The following is a 19,258-nucleotide window of genomic DNA, read 5'->3' on the forward strand; positions in this document are numbered from 1 at the left end:
AAGGCAAAAGACACCACAATGTTATAAACTTAAAGTAATAATCGGCTGCTGTAACCTAGATTTGCCATGGTTTTATATTCTTGCTGACTTAATAATAACAGCATGTCATTTCAGAGTTAGATCTGTTTGTCTGTCTTTCATCATGAATAGGACATTATGTAACTGGTGTAAGCCTACCGTATAGCCCATTAGCTGGGCTGACATTTTCCAGACAGGCTACACAGGCACCTTAGGCTTTAGCTCACTTCTCTTGTTTGTTATGTGTGAATGTGTGGAAGGTCAACATTTCTATGTAGCACGCAATATAGGTAAGGGATAACGGCCGACGAGGTGACCGGTTCGATGGAAATAATGGCTAGGTGGAGGTCTAGAACTCCGGCGACGTGCGAAGCACGGAGACGGAGTTACCTCCGCCGTGCCATTATTTCCATCGAACCGGTCGACCTCGAAGGCCGTTATCCCGCTTATCTCCCGTTTGTATTCTTAACCTGTATATTTAGAACATAGTTTTATTCCACCGTTGCGTCCGTTAACATCGCTAAAACTGTCTTGACTGTGGGACTACTTTCCGCCACATATCAACTTTCTACTTGTGGGACAAAACTGCCGTTACTAGTTCTAAATGGATGGTTGCTATGGCCAAAAGCCAGTCGTTAGTTCTAAATGGCTGGTTGCTACGGCCAAAAGCCAGTCGTTAGTTCTATCTCTCCCGTTGTCAAGCGGGCATATCCCAGGATTCTGATTAACTTTAACTTTGAAAGATCGCTACTTTTATAGCCTACATGGCATCCAACTAGCTACAATCCACCTCCGTCATATGCTACAATGTTACTATGGTTCTGCACGTCTGTATTTCAGCTCGGATGCAACGTGACAGTTCATTTAAACTTCGCAACGAGTTTGGCGAATTAATATTCAAGTGTGATACGGGAACTACTTCAAAGGTAGCAGGTTATACGAAGTTAATGGCCACCCCATCAGCCAATCAGAGAAGAGAATTCCATTGTTGAGGGAGATAATCCTACATAACCTGTATTGTTTTTGTTCATTTGCTTATTTGTTTGTTTGTTTTGGTGAAGGCATGCATGCATTCCTTTAGGCCTATTCAACAATCATCACCACCGTCGCTGTCTCAATCGATGAGGTTTTACGATACGTGTTGCTCCTTTAGAATGTTACTCAATGCTGCTCCATGCTGTTCTATGCTGCTTTCTGCTGCTTTCTGCCTCATAGTTGCACCCGCATTTTCTTGTGATGTTACATATGAACCTATTTGGACATCTCATTGAAAGCATTACAACAAAGTAATTCCAAAGTAAATCCACCATTTTGTTACTGGCTTATTTTCACAGCAAACAGTGGATAACTGGTTAGGCACAACCTATTAAATATGCGCTGGGCTGTTATGAGCTGTTTTGTTGCTATCACAATTGGCCAACTTATTGCCTTATATCTGTATCTACCTTCTCATTAAGCACCAAGGAAGCTTGTTTTCATTTATTATACATGCATGAGTCTATTTGGGTCGGCCATAGCATTAGATGCATAAATCTACTGAAACAAGCACTTCAGCAAATCTCAACCCCTGTGATGATCAGTGATTGTGCGCTAATTGACAACGGAAATGAAAGAGCTAACATCACTCATTTGGCAATGTAAAGACCAAGGTGCATTAATAAAACATGCACTTCTTTGATACGCTTTTGATGTGCGGTTTTGTTCCTTGTGTCAGAGATTAACTGCGTCTTCACCGCCTGTGGTGGGGCTCTTACTGCCCCCCCCCCCAACACACACACACACACACACACCTATACCCGTTTGTCGGGCTAAGAGGACAATTTACGAAAATTTTCGTAAATCAGACTTAACACAGGGATACAGGGACACAGGGTTCCCGTGGTGCTAGAGCTACAAAACACATATCAAACGTCATGAAAAAAATCAGGGAACCTATACAACGTTTAAAATTAAAAGATTTCCTTGCCAAACCTGAGATATAAAAAAAAGCCGTTTTTCAGACTTTTTGGTGGTTTGTAAAGACTTTTCAAAAACAGGGTCTATAAGGACAGTGTGGTGTACAAGGTCAGTGATGTCATCATACACATACACTGAGTATAACCTGCTTTGAAAGGACACAAGGTCTGTAAGGCCAGGTCACACACATACACCGAGTATAACCTGCTTTGAGAGGACACATGGATTACTAGGCCAAAGTGACTAAGGCACACCATTATAATAATATTGAATATATATTAAGAGGTAATTTTGTTTTCTTTGTTGACCTACAGTTGTACATTACAATTTGGCACATAAGTTGAACTACAGTAAGTGTAAATAACTCGATCACATCGAGATATGATTTGCAGATAATGTACATAAGGTGCACAATCACGCCATTCTACACTTCTTCATCTAGAAAACATCAGCACCTCCAATCAAATACGGTCAAGCTACACAACCCCACCAGCACTTATCTTTGTATCCTTCCTCACTAGTATTATGGAGGTTTCCATGTCCTGAACCAACTGCCAACCTGCAATCATGCTTCACATCCCCACTGCAACTGGCGTGTCCAGGGTCTGCCATTGCCCATTGCACAGAATCACACATAACCTGAGAAAAGAGCCTTTTTTTGTAGGTTTGTCATTATTAACACACCACACAATATTTGCTGTATCACTGAACTGTATTTGGTCACCTCAAGGTTCTGTTCCTTAGCAAAAGACAGCATTGTAGAAATAAATAAAGCAAAATAAAAGTGAATCCTTACATTAAAAGGTCCAGGCTAACCTCAAAGCAAAACAAACAAACATCTGCCTGTGAGCAATATAAATTAAGTGACCTACATTTCTGAGAACAAGACATGTAAGGGATAATCAACGACGCGCCGTGCGTTTATAGGAAAATAATGCACGTTCGAAGTGGTAATAAGGACCCGACGCCGCAGGCGGAGGGGACTTTACACTTCGATAAGTGCATTATTTTCCTATAAACGCACAGGGCGCGGAGTTGATTATCCCGCTTATACCACTGCTACTATCATTTTCATTTATATTGCCGCTGTCTTAGATACAACATTGCTGTTTTTACCGTTACATTCACATTGGCGAATTAATATTCAAGTGTAATAAGCCCAAAAGAAGGGAACTACTTCATAGCCGTGCGGTATATAGAAAAATAATGCACGTTCCAAATAGCGCATCACAATAGGAAATTTGACCACGCAGTGGTATAAAAACTTATAAAACATGGCAAGAAAAAATTAGACCCAAGTCTCAGGCTAGCCGAAAGTGCATTTAGTGTTTAGCCTTTGAATGCCTTTTAAAAGTCAAGCCTCTGTTGCGTACAAAATCTCGAATGTTTTGAATGGATCTTGTCTCCAACACAGGGTGTTCCTTTTCCTTGCACTTCAGGCACTGCTCACTGGTGAGTGACACCGTTTTCAATAAAAGGCCTCATATGTTTCATCACAGCTTGTATCTCCTCCTTAGACCATGGTCTCTTCACACACCGTCTTGATGAAACACGGAAACCTGAACAATTACAAAAAAGATGAGAAGAAATGAAAAGATAAAAGATCCTTCAACGTGTACAGTACATGCAGGCAGGGATGATGCTGTTCAAAATTGGCAAACAAACTGGAACTTGTGTCGACAAAATGTGTGTGATAATAAAACACAAAATACATCCAGCTTCTTTATATGCTTTACATGTTTAACCAAACATAATGTAGGTGTAGACTGCACATTAGCAAGCATGCCTAGTGATGGAGAGCATTTAAATAATACCTTGAGTGACTGAGTCAGGGAGATGAGGTGAACTAGAAGTCACACAGACAGAGTTCCACAGGTCATCTAAAAAAAAATTGTGCAGTATAAGTGTATGGGCTTAAAGAGCCTACCTGCGGACCAATCAAAACTGTAATATATTCTACTGCCATGCACATAACAAGCAGACAGACAATTCTGTATTCTAATAACTAAAACTCATGGCAAAGTTGTTAAACTGGATGGAGAGGGTGACTGCAACAATACCTTGAGTGATAATTTTACTAGGAAATGATGTAGATGTACACAGGCCAAGTCTTCCCTGTTGTTTTAAAATGATCATGCAAACTACTTAAGACATCAAAATACTAAATCACAAAGCATATGTGTCACAATGAAGATAGATGACAAAAAGATAGCAATCGTACTAGTAGCAAATTCCTGACTAAAACATTTTTAATATACTCTAATGAACCCACAAATCCAAGCTCATGAGATACGTTGGGCAAACTTTGGGTCCATTATTGAAATTATACCCGTTATAATATGATTGATTGAATGACTTTGTTTGTTTGCTGTTACCCTATATTAATTGTTTATTTTCATTAGGTTATTGCTTGAATTGATATTGTTTATGTTGCTATTCTCCCTACTGTAGTCTGACCAACTTTTTGAAATTGTTCGCTGTAAAATTAATTATTGTATTGTTTTTATTTGTATGTCGCTTTGGACAAAGGCATCTTCCGAATAGCAAAAGCAATAACCATAACCATAACCATACCTTGAGCTGCGGTCTCAGAGAGGTGAGGCGATCCACAAGTTCCAGAAGCCAACATTACTTCATTGTCTGAAAACAAGACAAAAAAGGCAAAACAAACAATGGCATCAACTACACAGCAAGGACGGTAGGCAATAGAAAATATTTGAAATAACATTAGGCTGTTATCTTAATGTATAAAAAAGCCTATTTTAAAGGAACACTCCACCGTTTTTTCATATTAAACTACGCTATTCCCTTAACTAAGACGAGTTGATACATACCTCTCGCATTTCAATGCGTGCACTCACTGGCTCTGGTGCGCGGCGCTACTTTGATAGCACTTAGCGTCCAGTTCATTCATTAGGATCCAAACAGAGATGAAGTTAGAAGCAACCAAACACCTTCACGTTTTCCCTATTAAAATACAGTTACATGAGTAGTTACTCGACTAGTTAGTGACACAAAATAAAACATGGCGCTTTTCTAAGTGGGTAAGAAGGAGAACTATAATGTGTGGCGGACTAGTAATTGGGAGCACTTCGACACTGCGCAGTAGTATCTTCACTCCAAAATGAAACTGAAAGTGCAAGAGTGATGATATTACTGCGCCGAGTCAAAGTACTCCCAAGTGTTATTCCGCCACCCAATACAATTATCCCTCTTACCTGCTTAGAAATGCACGTTTTATTTTGTCTCACCATACTTGGTCGTGTGACTACTCGTGGAACTGTATTTTAATAGGGAAAACATGAAGGTGTTTGGCCGCTTCTAACTTCACCTCTGTTTGGATCCTAATGAATGAACTGGGTTACCTAGAGTACTATCAAAGTAGCGCCGTGCGTCAGAGCCTTTGAGTGCATGCATTGAAACCTGAGAGGTATGTATCAACTCGTCTTAATTAAGGGAATAACGTAGTTTAATATGAAAAAACGGTGGAGTGTTCCTTTAAATATTTCACCAATACAATCAAAATACTAACCATAAAGCATATGTGTCACAATGAAGAGAAATTAAAATAAGTTATGCTTCTAACAAAGTTTCTAACAAACATACTACTGGCAAATTCCTGACTAAAACAATTTTAATATACTCTAATGAACCCACAGATCCCAGCTCATTACATGAGATATGTTGGGCAAACTTTGGGTCCATTATTGAGATTATACCTTGAGCTGCGGTCTCGGAGAGGTGAGGCGATCCAAAAGCGCCAGAAGCCAATATTTCTTCATTGTCTAACAACAAAACAAAACAAAAAAACAATGGCATCAACTACACAGCAAGGAGGGTAGGCAATAAAAAGTTTACACATTTGAAGCCAATGTTAAACATTTCACTTATAGAATTACAAAATCCGCATTTTGGGAGCCCATTTGAACATTACCTTGCAGAGTGGAAACATCGGGGAGTTGCTGTGATCCTGTATCCATATCTTCTGTGTCATCTATTAAATCACAATGTAAAAATGTTATGAAATGTTATTACATCATCAACCATATACACATACACCAGGTATATTCAACAAAATGTAAATGATGCATACCACCGATTCCATCAAGAGATTTTCCTTGAATATCCTTCACACTTCCCTTCTCCATAGCCATAAGCAGTTTTGAGATCTTAGCCAGCTGAATTGTTGATTGGGGCAGTCGATAGTACTCTATATGCACCCTAATGTCATGGCCGAGAAAATCGGCCAGCTGGTCCAGTTCATTATCTTTCAAGTTCATGACTTGGCTTATTGTGGCGATCTGTTTGCGAAGGTTAGTTGATCTGAGGTTTTGAGGATCTTCGGCTCCACAAGCATCTGCAAATTGACCAAACTGCCCTCTGTAGTGACCAAGACTACAAGGAACAGCGAAGAGGTAATCGTTGTTTTCAGTAACTCCACACTCTTTCCTCTTACTAATGAGGGGTGACAGGTTAGCGGTCATATCAGGAGTCAGGATCACCGCAATATTTCGTCCTTTTTCCCCCCTCAATTCCACTCTGGCGAATTGTTTGCAAAGTCTCCTCTCAACTTCTGTAAGCCCAGTGCTTATGTCATCGTTAAGTTGTGACATGTCACGATCTTCAACATTTTTTACAGTCATTCGCGCCACTTCACCTGGATTATCGGCTAGTTTCTCCTTAGCCAATTCCACTTGCTGACCAAGATGTAACTGTAGCTTCTGAACGTCTTTGGCCAGTGGAAGCCTGGTGCTCTTGTTGCATTTGGCCTCGCTCAGGTTTGATAAGGCAGAATGGGAAACTAATTCAGACCACTTTGTTTTCTGAAGTGTATGAAACCTCTTGATGGAATCGATCCCCTCTTGGTCCTCTTCCATGAGGGCACGACACATCATGAGGTCACTTATCTTTCTGAGAGAATGCCCAATTTTCAGGGCCAAACTTGGGGCTTTGAATGTGTTGTTTTGGTGATCAAAACCAGAAACTCTCTTGACAGCACTAGTAAGAATGAAGAAGTTGCCTGGTTTTATTGCCTCTTCCATGTTATGGATTCTAGTTGTGTGGCGCAAAGTCACAAGTAATCTCCCAAGTTCCCTTACTTTCTGTCTTATATACTCATGCTTTGATCTGTCACTCCCATGTTTATTAAAGAGGGACTGGGCAAACTGCATGAGATAATGATCATTCCTTACTGCAGAGGACACTGCATCCTTGTGCATTTTGCCCAGCACTGACCAAAGTTCACTTGAAATTGGCTGGGACATTGTAGATTGAGCAGATGCTATGCCAAAGACTCTCTCTCTCAACTCGGGTCCCTCTTCAACATTATTCTCGGGTCTCAGAGCACATCTTTTCATATGTCGAGAAAGTTCTTTTCTGGATATCATACCCTTACAGTACAAGCAGTAATCATACGTCTCAGAGCTGCTGCTCTGTTTGGAACTCCTTTTCACTTTAAGACAGCCTGATCCTGTGGTTTTAACGACTGAGTTATGCTTGAAGTTGCCAAGGTTTCGGAATTTTTCAAGAAGAACCTTTATGTCCTTTGAGGATTTGGGGAACTGGAGTGCCTGAGCAATTTCAGCATTTTCATGTGCATGCCTCTCGAGATGACGTGCAAAGTTTGTTTGAGGTTTTCCACATAGGAAACAATAATTGACATGGCTTTTAAGGAGTTTTCCTGATTTGGTTGTGGATTTACTTTGGCTAAGAACATCCACCGTACCCTTTTCGGTACTCACATCTCCTGTTTTCTGCATGTTTGACTCTGAGCTTTCTGGTTCTGGTTTGGGGTCACTTAGGAGATCACCGATAGTTTCTACATCTACCAGGAAATTCTTACAGATATCCTGTGTATTCATGTGTTCTTGTTCAGCAAAAGTATCGTCTAAATCAGGCATGTTAGTGGTATGGGACGTTTTGGATGTTTCAGGCAACTCAACACTCAACTCTGTCCCTGAGCTTTCTGAATCCGATACAGACTCTGGGATGTACTCATCATCAGATGCTAATGTTACATCATCCTGTAAAGTAGAATGAAATGAATGGAATGAAATGAATGAATTAAAAAAAACAACTCATTATATCGATATATACGTCAGTGTACACTTACATCTATATCCCAGTCTTCTGAGGATTTCTGGAGGCAGTTTCTATGCCACACACCACAGCATTCTTCATAGACAAAATTAGGCAAACCACAGTGTTAGATAACAATTGAGCAGTTTCCCATGCTGACTAATCACATACTCATTTTCTTATTAAATGCAAACAGCTTCACACTTTTGAAACATATAAAATCAAGAAATGTGAACAAAATGAACTATTTAGTACAAATGCACAGTTTTAAAATTCAACTTAGACAAAAAGGACACAGGTTTCCACCATTAAGGTAGAATTCACTGGAGTGGCAGAGCATGTACATTACTCATTCAAAGTTAAAAATGCATGTAGTGATCCCACACATCACACATTAGATTGATCATATGGCATCGTCCTAACAATTAAGATACTTGAGATCCTGAATATAAAGCATTGTTACTGTAAAACAGATACATTAGTAGCCTGACCTGATCAAAGACCGATTATTTTTGTAACGCGTAATGTGCAAGGTATGAGGCCATATAGGCTATGTTTCAAAATGCATTCTTGGCCCAAAGACTTCTGGCAGAATGGAAGAACAGAAATGCTGAAATGTTTATCCTACATTAACTAAGAAGGCTTGTGGGAATAAAAGTAAAGTAATTTAAAAGCTGTGGAGACAACTAGAAGCATTTGGATTGCCAATTGCTTGGTGGATCTATTGAATTAGGTCTGGATTTATTAGGCCTAAAGTTTTTGTTCATCATGACGACTACATTCTAAATTCAAAGGCGACTTGAAAAGCCCACTCGATCTATTATCAACTCAGATGCGTAAAGATAGGCCCAGTGACTTATTGGACGGCACAAATTTAGAAAATGTTAGAAAAAACACTTGTAGATGCTTATTGGACATGGCCTGAGTGTTCCCATCCTGCCTTGCGCGGTGATTTGATTGACTCTGCTTAGACAGTCTGGAAGCTACTGCCCTAATTTTCACCTGAGATAGGGGACCAATCACAGAAGAGGGGGTAAAGCAAGACGATGATGAGCTATGCACATTTGATAGACATCCGTAGCGCCCAATGAACAGAACTGGGCATTTTTTCAAATACGAGAAAATTTACTTCTGGTTGCCAGACCACGTCTCATTTGAGAAGTGGTAGGCGCAAGCCAGGCTATTTTGGACAGGCATTTCGAGTATATAGATATTCTAAGAAATTTACATGTTCGATGAAGGTTTAACTTCATCTTCAAAGTTTATGAGCATATGTGTAATTACATAACGGACTTGAGGGCATTTTGCTTGTGTTGACACTCACTGAGACATAATGAAAAGTTGGTGTATTATGCTTTTCTGCCAAGCTAATCTTTAAAAATGTTGGCAAAGGAGGATAAACATTGCTCCATGTTCACACAGCGCATCAAACCAAGTCCATGAAAAATGCATGTCGCCGAGCTGCAGCGTACTGGATGAAAGAGCGATACATTTGCGTGCATTTAAGGTTGTAGCTAGTTTGGCTATCACCATACTAAACTCAATCTTTTAAGATTGAACATTAGTCTGGGGAGTCTGCACTGCATTTCTACTGCATAAGAGGCGTGGTCAATGGGCATAGTTCAGATGACTGATTGGTTGAAGGACTATCCAAAAGTGTAAAGATCAACGATCTGAGTGTGCCTTTTGGATAAGCTAGTTTGTGACTGGATCCAGAAGATGTGGACAGGAAGCAGGAGAGATAGATGTGCAGGTTTCCAGCCTGAGCTGCAGGGCGAAATCCAAATTGCCGGCAGGTCAGGGTTTACCCAGCCTACGCAAATGGCCTATTTTTATTCCAAAACGGTACATTTTGCCAAAAGGTGACTAGTTTGCACGTATGCTCACTGTTCTCTGCCACGTGCCTCCGCTTGCAAACTCCCTTACTTGGTACGTCATTGTATCTGCCACTCCAGTGTTCTCAACCCCAATGGTTTGAAATGATAAAACATTCAATCAACATGGTTTTATGCTTTATAGTTGTGAGACTGGAACGGACTCATGGCATGAAATTAAACTATTTATGGCATACTGAGAAATGCATTAATTGGGAGAAGATGAAAAACACACTTACGTTTGCATCTTAGACCGCACCATCTGATAGATGTCAAAGGTGAATGGCATATCCAGCATTCGTCAATTCTCACCATTTCAAAAACCAGCTGATGAATTGTACACTGTGGCAAAAATGTTGTGAAACATGAAATAAATGTTAACATTTACACATACAAATTATATCATGAATTAAAAAAACAAATAAAAAAAATTGGCTGTTACTTTCACACAACATTTTCTACAAATCCATCAGGAGAGATAAAAAGGGGGAAATAAGTTACTTTTTGAGATATTATAGTGAAACATATCTATTCAATTCCTGACTTCCTGTTGTTTGGCTAACTGTTGGGATGTCACTCATCACACACACACACAAGAAACATATATGCTTATACTTGAAACTCTGACGTTTTAAAAAAAAAAACTGAAACTGGTTTCTGAACCTGTGCCCTGTGTTTACACAATACAGGCCACTAGCGAAACAGTGAGTAACTAACTGATAGGTGCAATGAAACAGATTATTCTCTTCTTCCTAGCCACAGCACTACATAACCGCAAACAGCAAGGAAATATGTTAATGAACTATTTAAGATATTTAAGAAATATATTTAAGTAAAGCAACAAAAGTAAAAACAATTCTAATAAACTAAAGTAATTTTGTGAAAAAGGGTAAAAATATGTGCATGTGTTTGTTACACAGACAAACTCATGGTATGCAAGGACATTGTGGATGTCATTAACAGTCTGAAGGACAAACACTCAGACTTCCACTACTGAACTCCCAGGGTGCCTCTCAACATCTCTCCTCGATCCTTGATGCTCGAGGGGCGTTCCCACTGATCTATAACTAAAACCGGATAGACTATCCCATTGTTGCCGCCCCATCATTCTGTATGTAGATCAATGAGGATCAAGGCGGAAGGGAGGACGTATATAAGCCAAATGAGAGGCACCCCCAGTGTATGGCACACTCAGAAAAACACCAGTGTTAGGAGGACACCATGGTTAGTAAAGACCATCCATACTGAATAGAAGGCATTTCCACTATTGAACTCCCAGTGTATGGCACACTCAGAAAAGCACCAGTGTTAGGAGGACACCATGGTTAGTAAAGACCATCCATACTGAATAGAAGGCATTTCCACTATTGAACTCCCAGTGTATGGCACACTCAGAAAAGCACCAGTGTTAGGAGGACACCATGGTTAGTAAAGACCATCCATACTGAGTAGAAGGCATTTCCACTATTGAACTCCCAGTGTATGGCACACTCAGAAAAGCACCAGTGTTAGGGGGACACCATGGTTAGTAAAGACCATCCATACTGAATAGAAGACATTGCCACTATTGAACTCCCAGTGTATAACACACTCAGAAAAACACCAGTGTTAGGGGGACACCATGGTTAGCAAAGACCATCCATACTGAATAGAAGACATTCCCACTATTGAACTCCCAGTGTATGGCACACTCAGAAAAACACCAGTGTTAGGGGGACACCATGGTTAGTAAAGACCATCCGTACTGAATAGACTGCATTTCTACTGTAGCTTCAAGAAGCTTACTAAAACATTGAAAATTGTGTTCCATGGAACATCACAGTACTTCAATCATTGGTCAATTTCAAAGCACAGATAAATTCAAACTCACCTCACATGCAGAGTCGTTTGGTGTGGATCTGGATGATTGGCATTCCAATATCGATTTGGTCTCTGTACAAGAGAACACAGGGAGATTCAGTGCTTAACTTTCCTCAAGTCATAAAACCACATATAGCCATAACATTCCCGACTCACATCCCTCACTAAAAATGGCCTGATATTGCCACATGTTTTTCATGCTGCAGATCTTTAGCAAGCATGACATGCATTGCCAGAAGTTAACAACATTTATTCAAAACTATAACTGACCACTGGCAAAGTCTGTTGAGAACACAGGGGGTGACACCTCCTGCGGCTGGACACTAACTTCTCCAATCCCCTCGTTTGCAGTCGAAGTGCTACACTGGCCCCTGACACAGTGCACCTAAAAAAAGGACGGCAATATACAAAGATGAACAGGCATAAACTGGTACAGTCCATTACACATTAAAAGGACACCCTCACTCAAACCTTTAAAAGAACACTTCACCGTCTTTTCATAAAACTACGCTATTCCCTTAACTAAGACGAGTTGATACATACCTCTCACTTTCCCTATTAAAATACAGTTACACGGGTAGTCACACGACCAAGTATAGTGAGACAAAATTAAACGTGGTGCATTTCTAAGCAGGCAAAAGGGATAACTATATTGTGTGGCGGAATAACAATAGGGACCTTAGACTCGGCCCAGTAATATCCTCACTTCAAAGTGAAACTGGAAGTGCAAGAGTGAGGATATTACTGCACCACACAATATAGTTACTCCTCTTACCTGCTTAGAAATGCACCACGTTTTATTTTGTCTCACCATACTTGGTCATGTGACTACTCATGTAACTGCATTTTAATAGGGAAAACATGGAGGTGTTTGGTCGCTTCTAACTTCATCTCTGTTTGGATCCTAATGAATGAACTGGGCAAGCTAAGTGCTATCAAAGTTGCGCCGCGTGCCAAGGCCAGTGAGTGCACGCATTGAAACGTGAGAGGTATGCATCAACTCGTCTTAATCAAGGGAATAACGTAGTTTAATATGAAAAAATGGTGAAGTGTTCCTTTAAGTTCATGACACTTAAAATGATGTAGCCAGGGTAACAGTGTTAAGTGACGACTATCTGTCCCGACAAAGATTTCAGATTCGTAATTCATTGATAAAAATGTCCCTTACAAAACTACAAACATTCATACATCCCAAAATAAACAGCTGAATTCAAACTAACCTCATGTGCAGGGCTGTCTGGTGTGGGAATAAATGACTGACACTCTGCTCTCAATTCGGCATCTGTTGAAGAGAACACAGAATATGAAGGCGCAGAACTTTGCAAGACCCCAGTATTTACCAAACATTGCTAATTCAAGCAAGGACCCACCTCTGTATAAGTCTGAAGAGAAAACATTGGCTTCCAAGTCATGGGCATCGTCACCAAGCTCTGCAATGGAGTGTTGGCCAGAAGGGAAGCTTGCACCACTGAGCTGTGTCTAAACAAGTTAAACATAAAAATGCATATGTGAGTTTTACACAAATATTCAATTAAATTAAATGTATTGTCATTCAGCATCCTCTTGTAAAATTCCCACAATAACACATCTCTGGCTGCATTTTGTTCTATATTAGTACACCATTAGAAAAGCTATGCTGTCTGCATTTATGAATTACTTGCTAACAATTCAGCTAGAGAAAATATATTTTGTGGAAGAATTGTTATTTACAAATAATTCACTATATTTTACTGTGCTCTCATTCATATAATACTACTTTCCAACTTATTTCCTTAGCCATTGTAAAACAATAGAACCAAAGATCGTATAGTAAGGAAGATGAATCATAAAGGGGGTTTTCAATGGAATAAAATGGTGCCGCCTCCTATCTGGGCGTGATCAGTGACGAGTAGACCAGTGTAGAAGCAGCAGAAGCAGTGTGCCGTTGATAACAGGTGGCCTGCGCAATTAGCGGAGACAGGTCAGGTCAGGAGGGACAGGTTGTGAACAAAGTTATTTTTCTATGTATTTATCACGCTGGAAAATACGATTTCAATGTGGGAATGTTAGAAAGACGTGTGCCTTGTAGAATATGGGTTCGTTACTTGCATTGCTGAATGTAGGGCTAAGGGAATGGTCATAATCCGAGATAAGGTTTATTTCTCCCGTTTGCCTCCTAAATGGGAGTGGCACTACGTCACAGGGACACCAGGATTGACCCTCATATGACTCGTCTCGCTTTATAAACCGTCTCTGATAGAACTTATTGCTTTGAAAGACAACTGTATTCAACCTAACCTCACAAGCTGAACTGCCTGGTGTCATATTGCAGGACTGGACTTCTGGTCTCTCTCTGGTCTCTGTAGAATACAGAAAAAAAATATGAGGAAGGCCAGGGAGGGTGGGGTTGTGCTTCACTCTATAAGCAACCACACCATCACTGGTTCACATGGTTCACTGGGAAACAATAGGTTTATATGTCCACCATAACTAAGTAAAACCATCTCAGTTAAGATGCCAATAAGTGGCATAAATGTTTCTCCCTCATCTGCAGCACACCATTGACAACTAGATAAAACATTAAGTCAAACAGCCACTGACCTTCAATAAAGACTGTGGATGCCATGATTTGGTCTTGGAAACTGTCTTTAATAGACTCTTGAGCAGCAGTGCTTGTAACAGTAAGGGGAACCTACAAAACATACAGGACAACGTAAACAGATAAACTAGCTGGCATCACCTGGGCGAGTTATGCAAATTCAAGATTACAAGATTGACCGAAAACCAGACTGAATATCACCAAGAAGAGACTTCTATTTCTTGGTTATAATTGTTGGCACTAGCTAGTGATGGGTATTGTGTAATTTCAGTGGCATCATGAAACTGACACAGCTTAACACACAGTGGCTTTTAAGACAGAGATGATTTAATTGTTATCAAGATGTCAAAATATAGGCTATATTGACTCCAATTCATAGGGGGGAAAGAAATCAAAATGACCCACCTTTTTGCGCCAGGGCCATTCCTTCCCACCATAGTCATAGGTGATTTCAGTTCCGGACGCAATTTCCTTCAGTGCAAAAAGGCACATATGTGGCTTCCCTCCTGCTTCAATCAACTTCATTCTGCAATTTGGTGACTTGTGCTCATCGTTTACCAGTCGTCCAAATGATCCATCTTCAAGTGCTCCATCAATACTGCAAATTAACAAACATCATGCACTAAACAGACGTTTATAGTGACAAATTAATTTTAATTGTACTTTAATTTGTAAGCCACTACACTAATGGCAACATCCAATACAACTATTACAGTAGCTGTTCAACGCACAGTTAATTGCAACATGAGGTCTTCACTTCAGAAATCCTGACTTCTCACTATAGAAATCTAAACATATTAGTCATTCTGAACCTACCACCATGTCTTCCGCTTCCATATGAAGTCAAACATGAAGATTGAACATGCACTGTGGTACAGTTTACGCCTATGTTCAGCCTCAGCTGCATCAATGAGCTCCCCTCTATACTCCACCACAAAGTCTCCTTGATTGAAAACAGCTGAAGTGAAGATACCACGACCTGCAGACACAACATTATTAGAGACACAAGGGCAGCAGACTATCCATTGGATACAACTCAGCACTGCAAATAATCGCAGAAAACGTAATTGTGCCAATAAATTGCTACAATACAAGGTTGTGCTTATTTGTAGTTCTACATGTAGAATAATGAATACATTAATCCCACTGTTAACTAAAATATTATTGAAACACTATTTAACTACTTTATTAATTTATATTGATGTACAATTAATAGTCATAGACTGAAAACCACTGGTGACAATATCGATTCAAGAACCTGTTGCGTGTAACCTTAGGCTGGGGGAACCCTGCCTGACCTGCCGGCAAATTTGGATTTCGCCCAGCAGCTCAGGCTGGAAACCTGCACATCCATCTCCCCTGCTTCCTGTCCACAACCTTTGGGTCGAATCACAAACTAGCTTATCCAAAAGATGTACCAGATTGGGTCTGATTGGTTGAAGGACTAGAGTCATTTGAATGAAGCCCATTGATCACGCCTCTTGTGCAGTAGAAATAAAGCGCAGACTACCCATATTAATGTTCAATCTTAAAAGATTGAGCTTAGTATGGTGCTAACCAGACTAGTGTAACCCCTCAGTCTAGCCTACAGTGCATCAAAGTCACTCACCTTTAACTGGATTAATATATTTGATTTCTAACATTGCATTCTTGTCTCTTCCTGCAAGGATGTGATTAGTGGCATCCTGAAGGGGAGTAGTTCTCCATGGCATGACTTAAAGGAAATTAAGAACAAAAATGTTAACACCACAACTTGACCACTTTTCATCTCTCTAATTCATGGGTTTCATCAGGTCCCTTTCCACAGGTGTATAAAATCAAGCATTGATTATCAATACAGACTGCATGGTGCTTGATTAGGCTACTACACCTGTGGAAAGGGACCTGATGAAACCCATGAATACCATGGATATTCAAACTGTTTCAATTGAGTTCTATGCTCTCATAACATACACATAACATTTCCCTGATGTAATCATGCTTTGCTTAATCTTCCACCTTATGCTCAGATACTAAATGACAATGCATATGCCATGTTGACCAACTAAGCAATGTTTTGAAGCTCAAACCAAAACCCAAAATGAGGGACCCCTGGTAGACATAACATTAACTTTATCATTACCAAAGACGTGGCTACGAAACATTGATCCGAATGAAGAGAATCACGACCGAAAAAAACAACAAAATACAAGGCATAGGCTACGCTGCCAAAGGATGAAGCCTACACAATTCGAGGCAAATCACTCATTAGCTTAACCAACACGATATATTGTGAAAACGTGTCAACATTTGTATGCGCTGAACATAAAGCTTACGAGGCCATTTAAACCCCCTACCCCCCCTGGCCAGAAGCCCAAACTAATGCTAACATTTGCATAAAGAGCTACGTTTGAATGCATTTTGCTAGCGGAATTGACATTAGTAAAAATTCGATGCCTCTGATGAAAAGCAAACGAAAACAAAAGACGTGTTCAGCTGTCTGCCAATGTATTCATAAAGCACTGTTATTTGACGAAAGCTTAGTTTGTCCAACACGACCTGTTGAATGTAGGCTATACGTTTTCATTTGTTAGTTAGCAAGCTACCAATAGGCATACTCTGAATACAATACAGTTAATCTTAACAAACGTTTTCCCGATGTAGTAACATCGATATACCATCTTTCAACAATACTGCTCGTAACTTACCTGCCAACTTTGGTGTTTTGCTCTTTGACTAATTTATTTTTGGTAGTTCAAATATCTACACCACTGGCATCCAGGCTACCTAGCCGGCTAAAGGTAGACCATGAACTACCGAGGCTCCGGTGGCCATGCTGTAGGCTAGCATTGGCAATAGCATGCACGAGCCAGCCAGCTGACAGCCCTAGGTCATCAAGTAAATTACCTACCAATAGGTTATTCTGGTAGAATCGCTGGGAATTAAAATGGAATAGAGTCTATGACTTATATTGGCGTTATCTCTGGGCTGTGTAGTAGGCTATCGATAAATGGAATTTACTATGGAATCTAAATGACACAGTAGCCTAGTTAATTGTAGACCTACGCCTTTATTTTTTTAACATTATGTCGTTCAATGTCATTTAACCAAGTTACCACAATCATATTGTATGGGCTGCTAACATACCTACTTGTCATTGGAATCTATTAAAACGTTTCGTTAATTTTCTTACCTGCTCTCCACGATGTGCATCTCCAGACCGGAAACGGAATCAGATGATGGCAGTCTGGCAGACGTAGGCACGTAGCGCTCTCCAAAATGTGCGCATGCGCAGTGTTGAATTAGCGTCTATTTTCCCGCGGTTGTGTGTATAATCTCCCGCGGTTGTGTATAATCTCCCGCGCCTGAGTGTCGTGAACCAGGGACCGCGACCACCGATAGGGGGCAGTGGCGGACACACAGATTTACAACATTTCTCAGGTTTTTGGTATAAAAAGACTTTTGAGAAAAACACTTTTTAGGTATTAAAACATGCAGAGAAAACGTTTAAACGGGTTTATTTTACGAGGACAGCCAAATGTCCTCCTAAACGGGTGTGTCCTCATTACTCTTTGAAATGTCTTGAAAACGGTCCTTGTAAACCTTGAAACAAACACACACACACACACACACTGAAAACACACACACACACACACACACACAGACACACAGACACACACACACACACACATCCCTTCTCTCTTCCCTTTTCTCTTTTCCACTACCTGCTCATATCTGGAGCGACTCCAGATGGGCCTCACCTCCTTAAATCTCTTTTTTATCTGCAGGCAGGAGGAGGGCAGCTGCTGCTGTGGCAGACATTTAAAAGGACCTAGAGGACACGTCAAGGGAAAAGGAAAAAAAATGGTTCAGGAGGGGGGATGTCTAGCTAAACATAAAACAGGCAGGACACACAGGCACCTATTGATGCTTTAGAATATAATTGCCACATGCTCTTTTGTTGTTCGCTATGTTTGTCATTTGCATTATTTTTGTTTGTTTGCTTGTTTGTTTTGTTTGTTTGTTTCTATTAATTGTCATTAATTGTCAGGTCTGCGGCTACACATTTCAGTGCTGCTCACATCTGTGTCTTCCTGGCACCTGCATTCCACAACCCAAACATGTTGCACCCAGCACTGGCTCTGGGGCTCCCCTGAGAGTGCACACCTGCTCTATGGAGCCCGTGGGAAGAGGTGCTGAACAGCTATCCACTATTCCCTGCCTATATGAGCATCTGTTTACATAAAGTAGGTGTTTATAACATGAATATTTAATGAATAATTGAAGTTAGGTATGTAATTGAACTGTAATATGACTATATCACCCATAATAATTGATCATGAATGTTTCAGTTAATCGAGTTAATATGACTACCATGACAAGTTGTCATGTAATAATGGCCATTGCAAAGTACAGTTAAGCCTTACATGTATGATTTTCATTTAATTTGCTATGCTGTGTCATTACATACCATTGAACAAAATCACACGCATGCATGCATGCAGACACACACACACACACACACACACACACACACACACACACACACACACACACACACACGCACGCACACACACATTGTAATTAGAAATGTACAGTAGGCTACAATACAAAGCCACCAAATTCATTATGAATACCTTTATGTACATTATGTGCAGCGGTGCAATAGGGCTGCACGGTGTGTGTATGTGTGTGTGTGTAGGGGGGGGGGGGGTGTCACAAACCAGTCACACCATATTGCACATCAATGAGATATCTGTTAAGTTTCATTCAGTGGCCCTGTGGTGTGTGCTGACAGTGATGCAAACACTGTTTACCACCCCATAATCAGATCTGGAACAGTGCGCATACGCAAGAATTACCAACATCTTACCAACATCTTTTATTGGAGTCCGTCTTCTGTTAGAAAAAGTAG

At 40.4% G+C, this 19,258-nt stretch overlaps 1 protein-coding gene across 1 annotated transcript; it reads right to left on the reverse strand.

Annotated features, from left to right (window-relative positions):
• Positions 1–3,261: 3,261 nt before the first annotated feature.
• On the reverse strand, positions 3,262–17,386 carry LOC134089398 (uncharacterized). The gene is made up of 18 exons (XM_062543841.1): positions 17,052–17,386; positions 15,974–16,078; positions 15,181–15,343; positions 14,770–14,962; positions 14,367–14,457; positions 14,064–14,125; positions 13,157–13,265; positions 13,007–13,068; positions 12,057–12,171; positions 11,797–11,858; positions 10,166–10,268; positions 8,087–8,148; positions 6,068–7,997; positions 5,909–5,959; positions 5,694–5,759; positions 4,549–4,614; positions 3,789–3,854; positions 3,262–3,533 (listed from the first exon to the last, which is right to left on the reverse strand). Exons 2-18 carry the CDS (start codon positions 16,074–16,076, stop codon positions 3,421–3,423), a joined length of 3,417 nt encoding a protein of 1,138 aa, XP_062399825.1. The 5' UTR covers positions 16,077–16,078; positions 17,052–17,386; the 3' UTR covers positions 3,262–3,420.
• Between the last annotated feature and the right edge of the window lie 1,872 nt (positions 17,387–19,258).

This window comes from Sardina pilchardus, chromosome 8 (assembly GCF_963854185.1).
Source record: "Sardina pilchardus chromosome 8, fSarPil1.1, whole genome shotgun sequence".
Classification (NCBI taxonomy): domain Eukaryota; kingdom Metazoa; phylum Chordata; class Actinopteri; order Clupeiformes; family Clupeidae; genus Sardina; species Sardina pilchardus.